We start from the raw sequence: 11,326 nt of genomic DNA on the forward strand, positions 1-11,326 counted from the left end.
TCAGTTAGCTTCATATGTCTCACAGACCACCACTGGGTTATAGTATATTCCGGTCGGTATCTCCTTGAGAATATGCGCCAAGATAAAATTTTATATACATGAAATTCTTTATCCATCTTATAGGGATCAAAACCAAACTCAACAATTCATATATTCTCTGAGCCTCTACAAGAGAAATGTCACCACAAACAATCACAAATATTTAACATACTACCAAATCAATTCCGCCACCAAAGCTGTTGAGAAATCATCAAAGCATCACTAAAAGAACACAAAGAATTTTAGTCAACAGCTACAGACCACACAACAAATCATACACATACAGTACCTGCTGTTACATTTAAGCATTGTTCTACCACCACCAAACACTAGATCATCATTAGCGAGGGGGAGATATCTGAACTGGTTATATGCCGAGCCTTCGGATTATACTTATAATACAAATTGCCAACTTTCTTAAAACACACATTAAGTTACTATACTCCCTCGCACTTGTGGGAACAGGTGGAGTGTTGAATAGTGTGGATGACCATTGCCAGAGGTGAAGAGAGAATCATCATAGCCATTTTGTTTTAGCAATGTGGGTCACGAGATAATATGGACACAAGCCCAGCACGTGAGTCCCGTCAAGACTTAGCAGCTGGAGCGAGGACCGTCCAGGCCAGATTCTTGAAGCAATTTTTACCAGGAAGTTCAGAAAAGATAAATCTATGTTGTCCCATCAATGAGGCACAATTAGAGTGATAGTCACCCTAGTCCAGTTGTTCCATCAATGGGCCCAAGAAAAAGGAAAAAGTTGAACTCAAACGAATGAGTCAGATCATAATTGTAACAGCTATTGAGTGAAAATTGGCATAATTTATTTTTATTTTTCAATAAACAAATTAAAATTGTATTTACCTAAATTTCTGTTCATTTCTCAGAAAATCAGAAATGCATCTGATTCGCTGAACATTTTAAATGAAAGAATATATAAGGAAACGATGATTTTTATATTAACATCAACTGCGGTTGACGTTAAATTTGTAAATAAAGGACAAATAAATTTTACCAACTGTGCTTTTCTCAAGCTAAACGAAATTTCTTTCATCCCAAACCTGTTTCCAACACTAGTACCACTGTGTTGGAAACAGGTTTGGGAAATCTATGTATGCTTTTTCGCGTTATGCAATAAGCACCGAGAAGCTTTTTTAAACAAATGAATAATTTACTGCGGATGACAACAATGAAAGTGGGATGTTTGGTTAAAGTTGTCAAGTTATACGAGAGTTTTTTTCACACATTATAACACAGTCCCAACGACCGAGTAGCCACGCATCACAACAGTCCCAAACGAAAATCGAGCCCCATATCACTGTACAGTCCCACCAATAAAAAGGTTTTGCAAGACGATTGCAGAGAAGTAAACCGCATGGGTAAGAGTTGTGACCTCATCTATCCTGGCCTCCCTGGACATCTTGATCAACAAGTCTCAGAACTTACTTGCCACGAAACGTTTAAGATTTACCCGGCCTTGGAGGAAATTCTCTTGAAGGAGAGGAGGGAGCCACAAGAACTTACTTGCCAGAGCACCATGGACTTCTTAACGACTGAGGGAGTGTAGCCCGTCATATGAGCCAGAGTCATCTTCTCAACGTCGAGGACCATAACAGTACCCGTTATGGTCGACTGTTCGTCTTCTTCAGCAAAAACAGTGAGGATTGTAAGGCACGCCTTATTAACCTCATCCACGGAAACATCTTTAGGGTCGTATTCTCCTGCTCGGCTTAAGAAGACCTTCCGTCCCAAGTGGTCGTATCCAGGGAGAGGAAGCATCAAACTGTAATATTTCAGTTAGCTTGATATGTCTCACAGACCACCACTGGGTTATAGTATATTCCTGTCGGCATCTCCTTGAGACTATGCGCCTAGTTAAAATTTTATATACATGCAATACTTTATCCATCTTATAATGATCGCAAACAAACTCAACAATTCCTATATTCTCTGAGCTTCTACAAGATAAATGTCACCACAAACAATCTCAAATATTTAACAAACTACCAAAACAATTCCACCACCAAAGCTGTTGAGATATCATCAAAGCATCACTAACAGAACACATCAAGAATTTTAGTCAACAGCTACAGACTACACAACAAATCATACAGTACCTACGTTACATTTAAGCATTATTCTACCACCGCCAAACACCAGATCATTATCGAGGGGGAGATATTTGAACTGCGTTATATGCCGAGCCTTCGGAGACTTATAATACAAACAAATTGCCAGCTTTCTTAAAACAAGCATTGGCAGGTTACTATACTCCCTCGCCCTTGTGGGAACAGGTGGAGTGTTGAACAGTGTGGAGGAGCATTGCCAGAGGGGAAGAGAGGACCATCTTAGCCATTTTGCTTTATACAAGGTAGGTCAGGAGATCGTACGGAAAAAAGCACGTGTTGACCAGATCACACACTAGAAGGTGAATGGATGACGACGTTTCGGTCCGTCCTGGACCATTCTCAAGTCGATTGTCGAGAATGTCACAATCGACTTGAGAATGGTCCAGGACGGACTGAAACGTCGTCGTCCCTTCACCTTCTAGTGTGTGGTCTGGTCAACATACTTTAGCCACGTTATTGTGACTCATCGCCTGCAAAAGCACGTGAGTCCCGTCAATACTTAGCAGCTGGAGCGAGAACGATTCTGGCCCGATTCCTCGAGCAATTTTTACCATGAAATGGAGAAAAGCTAATTCTATATTGTTCCATCAATATGGCACCAATAGAGAGATCGTCACCCTAGTCCGGTTGTTCCAGAAATGTGTCAACCGAAGGAAGAAGAAAAGTTGAAATCAAACGAATGGTTCCTTTGACGGTCCACACTCTAAAGCAGAATGAAACAGCCGAATAAGTGAAAAATTGCATAGTTTATTGGTTATTTTCCAATAAACTAATTAAATTTGTATTTTAACCAATTTGCTGTTCATTTATACAAAAATCAGAAATGCATCTGTTGCATTAAACATTTTCAATGAAGTTACATGTAAGGAAATGAGTATTTTTAAATTAACACCAACTGCGGTTGACGATTGATAGAGCGATCTTTTGGGGACCATTTTTCTTGGTTTGATAAGGCATTAATGAAAGTGTATCAATCACACATGACATGTATACTCCCGTGTTAGACTTGTTGTTAGACTCTTGTTGTTAGACTCGTTAAGTTACTTTCATTGCTCGACTTTTGTTGTTAGACTCTTGTTGATAGACTATTGTTGGCAGCTTCGATGACCTTATCTTATCGCTGACGCCAGCTTTGTCGGCACTGTTAGCTACACGACGTTGAAGTCCTCGTATAAAAAAAAACGTATCGAACTTCCACACCTGGCAGCCCTTATTCCCGATGCATCTGTCCGCCCTTAATCCCTATGTACCTGCTAGCCCTAAGCCCCGGAAAAGTGTGGAGGAGCTACCTACCAGCGCTACCTAGGGCGCACCTACCAGCGCTACCTAGGGCGCACCTACCAGCGCAACCTAGGGCGCACCTACCAGCGCTACCTAGGGCGCACCTACCAGCGCAACCTAGGGCGCACCTACCAGCGCTACCTAGGGCGCACCTACCAGCGCTACCTAGGGCGCACCTACCAGCGCAACCTAGGGCGCACCTACCAGCGCTACCTAGGGCGCACCTACCAGCCCTTATCCCCTACGTGCTTGTTGTTACCCCTTATCCTTGGTGTACCTACCACCCCTTAGCCCAGACGTACCTGCCAACCCGTAACCTCCAGCGTACCTGCCAGCCTTTAGTCCCAACGTACCTGCCAGAAATAAAATGTCTTCCTGGCGTGCGCAGGGGTGAAGGCGAGGGCGTGCTGGAGAGTCAGCCCCGTGCAGTCCCCCAGCATCACTACGCCCGAGATGCACGCCCCCTCATCCTCTTGCATCAAGATGTCGAATATGATCCCCACGCCTCTAATCACCTCGTCCATGCTCAGCTCATTAGGGTCGTAGATGCCCCAGCGGCCAAGTAACACCTTACGTCCCAGGTGGTCATACCCAGGCAGGGGCAGCATCACACTGTAATGCCCCGGGACATTTTTTTCATGCTAATTACTGGGGGGAAATGTTGACCCACAAATACATAATTTATATAACCCATCTTGAAGCAAAACAAGCCAGTCTAATTCTCACGAATCTGAAGGAACAACATTCGAGGAAGGAGCTGAAGGAACCACATGTGGTTATACCCAGATGTTTCTCAGTGTGGCTATACCCAGATGTTTCTCAGTGGGGTTATACCCATATGTTTCTCAGTGTGGTTATACCCAGATGTTTCTCAGTGTGGCTATACCCAAATGTTTCTCAGCAATGGACGAGCACCAAAATAACATCCCACTAATTGACACATCCACACCAACAAACACAAAGATGTTACAGCTAACATAGCCTTTAGCTGTGATACGAATTGTGTAGACCTTGAAAATGATGTATTAAGGACTGTAATTCAGTAAGGGTTAATGGATTCACGTGATATACTTTTACCCAGGAGCTCTCATAGAAACACAAACGACTCTAACTGGAATTGCCTTTTCTCTATTCTAATCTGATCGTAAACCACTCAAACTAAACTCATCATCTACCCGCAGTAGATAAGTAGACTCTAGACTTCATCTTATGAAGATGATAACCTTGCATTGTTTCTTAATGATTTGAGGCAAGAAAAAGGAAAACTTGCCCCGCCTATTACAGACATGAAAGGCAAGAGATGGATAAAGAAGACGAGTTTACCATGGGAAATAAACCATACTATACTCCGTTGCAATGGGAATACAGAGAATACAAAATGTTCATACAGGGAAGAAATCATCCCATTCACCTATACTCTCAGCAGCCTCTCCATATTGTGATAAAAAATATTACTGGTGGTGTGAATAATCTTACTGAACGAGCCGGGATATACAGATGAATTGCACGGCATTCATACCTCCGATGCAGGGAATTATGCAATAAATTACCAAGTAACACAATATGCATTGGATCGCTGGATTGTTTCAAGCGTAGGTTAGACATATATATGAATAAGTTTGCATGGATATATATATAATAGGAGCTGCCTCGTATAGGCCAATATAGGCCTTAAGTAGTTTCATGGATTCTTATGTTATGTTGTCGCAATTAAAACCAAAAAAAAAAAATACATCCGCTAAAATTTCAGTCTTCCAGTCTTACTGAGACGAAGATGACGACAAGGACACGTGGTTCACACCTGCCATATAGTCATAGCCTTCTTGACGAGGGCCGGGGTCATCTGCATGCCGTGAGCAGGGGTAACACCTGCCAAGTCCAACACCTGTACCACGCCTGATAGTGACATCTGCTCATCTTCAATCCACAGGATGTCGCTGATGAAGTGTGTCGCCTTGAACACCTCGTCCATGGTGGTGGTCTTGGGGTCGTGCAGGCCTGTACGGATGATAACCACTTTCCGTCCTTGGTTATCGTAGCCAGGCAGCGGCAGGAACATGCTGGAGAACGGCATCACCTTCGTCAGTCTTCATTAGATACTTGCAGGCGTGCCTTACTCTACAAACTTATTGTAAGTCCGCCTGGATCATTACTTACAATGCACACTTATTATCCACCACACAGATGAGTACAATTAGGTGAGTATGCACTCACCACTTCTGGCTTACATCAGTCCACACTGGACACACACACACACACACACACACACACACACACACACACACACACACACACACACACACACACACACACACACACACACACACACACATATACACACATTTGCGGGACCAAAGAGCCAGAGCTCAACCCCCGCAAACACAACTAGGTGAGTACACACACACACACACACTGCATTAGGCTTAGGATGTGATGGAGGCTGACTCCATACACAGTTTCAAATGTAGATATGATGGAGCCCAGTAGGCTCAGACACGTTTACATCAGTTGATTGACTATTGAGAGGCGGGACCAAAGAGCCAGAGCTCAACCCCCGCAAGCACAAATAGATGAGTACAAATAGGTGAGTACACACACAAATTAGGTGAGTACACTCTCTCTCTCTCTCTCTCTCTCTCTCTCTCTCTCTCTCTCTCTCTCTCTCTCTCTCTCTCTCTCTCTCTCTCTCTCTCTCTCTCTCTCTCTCTCTCTCTCTCTTTCTCTCTCTCTCTCTCTCTACTGCTTGTCTCCAATCATTGATTGACCACCGCACGGATAAATACTACACAGCTTCAGCCGGATTGTGATGTATATGTAAGTTTGCGGACGGCGAACACAAATAACCAGGTGGATCAAGACGCACCAGGAGAGCCAGGTCCCAGGCAGGACTGCGAAAGTAAACCAACTACCTAATTCAATCAGTAGGAAGCATGTAATACGCTCCACACCATCACTCTCCCTCGTCAGCCCTCATCTCTCTCCCACGCTAATTCTACATCGCCCATACTAATTTTACAGCACACACACATGCTAGCTAAACCACACACACCCACGTTAAATACAGCTCACTCAAGCTAGCAATACAACACAGCATGATAACTATAAAACACACCCACGCTAACTCACCAGCACGCCCACGTTAACTCAACTACACAATCACAGTTCTTTAAATTAGCATTACAATAAATTAAATATTCAATAAATGAACGCATTTCCACCACAACCTTCCCAAAACAGAAAACAAAAGCATAAGACTGCACACAAATATGCAAAAACACAAGACTCAACACGATACAAAAACAGAAGTAAACACAATGACAAAAATAACAAAAACAGCATGTAAAATCTAAACACACACAAAAATAGTAGAACAAAATTTTGGTAACTGATATAATTCATTTTTACTAATCAATTAAAGAAGCAAATCGAAGCGTATATATATATATATATATATATATATATATATATATATATATATATATATATATATATATATATATATATACATTGAAATTGAAATAAGTTTATTGATGTAAAATACACACAAAGGGATGAGGTAGCTCAAGCTATTCTCACCCCCGTTCAGTACATCGTGTTAATACATACATAGACACACACACACACACATATATATATATATATATATATATATATATATATATATATATATATATATATATATATATATATATATATATATATATATATATATATATATATTATATGTGTGTGTGTTGTATTCTTAATTGGTTAATAAAAATGAATTATATAAATATGTATTATTAATCAATCAATAATTATTTAAAGTATGGCATTCTTTGGACACTACTTTTATGAATAAAAATTCTGATCACTATTATTAGTATCACTTTACAATAAAATATTAAAACAGAGCAAAACTTACCCCAGCTCAAGGATGGCTCTCATCTTCTTGTCCTGCGGGTCGCGGTTCTTGTACCACTCCGGACAGAGAGACTTACAGGTGTAGAACATGTCTAGCTTCTCCTTGGTTCGTTGCAGGGAGAACTTGCACCCCCGTAGGAACCTCAAGATGGTCCAGTCATCTGTCGACATTAACCAGTGGTGAGTGGTGAAGAACAAGGTGCCTCGATCACCCCCAGTGGTAGAAGGACAAGAATAGGGTCCCACGTTCTCCCATCAGTGGTGTGGGTGAGAAAGTGCCTTCACTCACCCACCAGTGGTGTGGATGAACAACAAGGTCACTCGTAAATTTATCTCCTTATTTCGGTAGTTTTTGGCAAACATTTTGCTGTACTCAGCAAACTTTGGGAAATTGAAATTGTTCAACTGTGGATCATGTGAGCTTCATCAATCTCATTTTTAGTATTTGCTTCTCTAGGGATTACATGTTTCTGTGGATTTTTATTATATCCGAATTTATTATTATGAATATATTGACAATAACGTATTCCAGCCCGACCAATGGCACTCTTATATCCATCTATTGTATAGTAATAATTGTATTACGGACCCCTATAATTAATTTTCACCCGTATAATTCATTTGCAATTAATTTATTACGGACGGCTATAATTCGTTTTCGTGGTGGTGGAAAATATACAGCACCATAATGGGTTTAGAAACTGGACCCTCGTGATACATAAAGTAAGCAATTAGCATTTGGCCTGAACTAAATTCGCATGCAGGCGATGAGTCACAATAACGTGGCTAAAGTATGTTGACTAGACCACACACTAGAAGGTGAAGGGACGACGACGTTTCGGTCCGTCCTGGACCATTCTCAAGTCGATTGTCCCAAGATTGACTGTCGAAGACAATCGACTTGAGAATGGTCCAGGACGGACCGAAACGTCGTCGTCCCTTCACCTTCTAGTGTGTGGTCTGGTCAACTGAACTAAATTCGTCCAACATTTCCATTCACCTGGGTTGTAGGAGTCTCGAACCGTGGACCCCACACGTGTGAGCCCCAAGCTCTATCGACTCTTTGCCCAGTCGATAAAGCGCCGGTGGGAAAGTAATAGTCACACCATGAGCTTAAGAAGTGAATGCTCTACCTGTCGATATTTGGCTTTGACTTTGGGTAATATAAATTTTTGTATCACACATTTGGACAGTTCTTGTAAACGAGTGAAAGAGTCCACTCGCAGTTCTTGATTTTTATATATATATATAATTAGACAGTGACTTGTGGTATGGAAATAAATTTGTCTAAACCTTTCATATTCGGTTAGATTTACATCAGCAGTTGGTGCAGTACTCGAGACTAAGCCGAAGAGAAGTAATATCTAACAGTCTCATTTATTGGTGCAATAAATGAGATAGCGCAATAGTATGCGCTACAAATTCTTACCTCTATCTTAGATATTTATGGATATCTAAGTGGTATTTCCTCTTTTAGTTAATCAGATCTGTTTATAAGGTAGACTCACCAATCCTAGCCAAGACTCGACTATCCCAACCATGACTCGACTCTCCAAGTCAAGACTCGCCTATCCTAGTCAAGACTTCCTTATTCAAGCCAAAACTTACCCATTATAGCCCAGATTAGTCTTTTTTTTTTAGCTGTGATGCGCCTAATATACCCATGGAGCGCCTAACATACCCATAGGAGAGCCTAACATACCCATGGGGCGCCTAACATATCCATGGGGGCGCCTAACATACCCATGGGGGCGCCTAACATACCCATGGGGGCGCCTAACATACCCATGGGGGCGCCTAACATACCCACGGGGGCGCCTAACATATCCATGGGGGAGCCTAACATACCCATTGGGGCACCTAATATACTCACGGGGGCGCCAAACATACTCATGGGGGCGCCTAACATACCCATGGGGCGCCTAACACACCCATGGGGCGCCTAACACACCCACGGGGGAGCCTAACATACCCATGGGGGCACCTTACATACCCATGGGGGCACCTAACATACCCATGGGGGCGCCTAACATACCCATGGGGCGCCTAACATACCCATGGGGGCACCTAACATACCCATGGGGGCGCCTAACATACCCATGGGGGCACCTAACATACCCATGGGGGCGCCTAACATACCCACGGGGGCGCCTAACATACCTACGGGGGCGCTGACATTGGAGACTAACCTGTCCTGGCCCTGATGTGCGGCTGGTGTTTAAGCCAGTCTCTGATGTGTTCGATATCAGCAGCGCGCCTGGCGGGGTCCTCGTTGATCTCCTCCTTGGCTCGCTGCTGGAGCTCCTTGCTCAGCGTACACACGTATTCGCCCACCATCGTCCACAACTCCGACTGCAAAACAAGAGGGCGGGATAGTTATTGCACGGACCACAGAGCAATCCACACAGCATAAACCACAGAGCAATATGGAGTTTGCGTCAACTATCTCACCCGTTATAGCACTACCGACTGAGCCTGGAGAGTCCTGGGATGCATCCCATTGTATAGTGTTAATACCTTATCATACAAGCATATGTTAAGTCACACAGACGCTCCATATTGCACTAGACAGTTTAAGAGGAGGTCCTCTTGAGGTTACAAGATAAGGCGTTGAGAACATGATGCTGTATTATCACGCCGAGTCCGTGGACTCTGAGACGGTCCAACAACTACTTCAACGTCCCAGTGTTCTCACGGTCACATTTTACGTCACTATTGACGAAAAATATCATGCTAGAAAACGTGAATTTCCAGTGTGGCATCTGTTTGAACATTGTCGTATTTCATATTGGAGAGATGGTTGCGTGTGGTTGCCGACAATCTGGACAGTGGTTCAATTCCCATGTCACTTTTTAAAAATGTTTCTGACTATATATATGTACTTTCATGAAGACTTAGAGCGAGGATGCAAACATTTCAATGGATACGTCAGAAAGATATGACATGTACCGCTTTGTATTCTGGTAGTAAACTGTATGTATTTGGTATTTAGAGTTTGTAATTTGCCATTCCGACCTGTGTAATTAGTGATGGTTCTGTAACAGGCCCTCCAGAGCTGCCTATCCAGGATTAGAACACCCCAAAAGCCGACACAAAAGAGGGACTTCTTTATCCATCACGACATCCACTCCACTATCCATCACAACTGCCACTCCATCATCCATCACCTCCCTCCCCCATATAGGACCACCCCCTTCCAGGATTGTGGTAAGAAAGAGACACATTATAATATACAAGTATATTACATATTATAAGGCACAAGTATAATTTATACTTGGACAAATATTCGACGGAAAGGTTCCAATCCTCGAAAAACTCCTCAAGAGATCAGGAGAAAAAGGCATAATGTGCAAAATAGCCAGATTGAAAAGTTTGAGTGATGTAAATAAGAGACAATTTTATTATAATTAACGGCCTAAAGGATACTTAGCTGACCGTTTTCTACGTTCAAGAGGGAGCTTGAAAAAACTCCTTCAAATTGTATCAATACCTGATCAACCGGGCTGTGATTCCTGTCATACAGTGTGCAACAGCGTCCGACAGCTTGGTTGACTACTCATTATTACAGCCTACCTGCTACAGAAGGCGGAGAAGGGCAAACTTAACTATTAAAGCAGGAGGTGGAGAACCTCACTTACCTGCTAGATGAGCACGAGGAATGAGAGTGGCTCAGTCACCTGAGCACCACCCCATTACACCCCCCCCCTCCCCCTTCCCTCTCTCCATCCCTCCTTCCCTCTCCCTCCCCTCTATCCTCCCTCCCTCCCTCCCTGACTATCCCAACACCGGTTGTCCTCTTTACATAACGGATATACCCCCCGCAAAACCCCCCTTCCCTTTTCCTGGGACAGGTGAGACGCTCCACGGAGGCCTATCCTCCGCTCCATATCGTTTTCATCCAACATTTTAACCTTGGCCTATGAAAGAGATTTCTCGTATAAAACTGCGCATGTCCCTCACTTTCGTGCATAATTATC

At 43.0% G+C, this 11,326-nt stretch overlaps 1 protein-coding gene across 12 annotated transcripts in view; it reads right to left on the bottom strand.

Annotated features, from left to right (window-relative positions):
• LOC123756371 (retinol-binding protein pinta) overlaps window positions 1–11,326 on the bottom strand; it is a 32,838-nt gene that overhangs the window by 10,392 nt on the left and 11,120 nt on the right. For 5 of the 12 annotated variants that reach the window (XM_069331233.1, XM_069331234.1, XM_069331229.1 and 2 more), the window contains exons 2-3: window positions 9,539–9,701; window positions 7,351–7,510 (exon numbers count right to left, since the gene is read on the bottom strand). In XM_069331233.1, the coding sequence (XP_069187334.1) occupies window positions 7,351–7,510; window positions 9,539–9,701 (323 nt within the window). Of the gene's footprint in view, window positions 1–1,560; window positions 1,820–3,799; window positions 4,059–5,247; window positions 5,507–7,350; window positions 7,511–9,538; window positions 9,702–9,800; window positions 10,004–10,987; window positions 11,059–11,326 lie in introns of those variants that run through there. The other 7 variants (XM_069331230.1, XM_069331231.1, XM_069331228.1 and 4 more) reach the window with 7 other exon arrangements.

The sequence above is a fragment of the Procambarus clarkii genome, chromosome 25 (assembly GCF_040958095.1).
Source record: "Procambarus clarkii isolate CNS0578487 chromosome 25, FALCON_Pclarkii_2.0, whole genome shotgun sequence".
Lineage (NCBI taxonomy): Eukaryota > Metazoa > Arthropoda > Malacostraca > Decapoda > Cambaridae > Procambarus > Procambarus clarkii.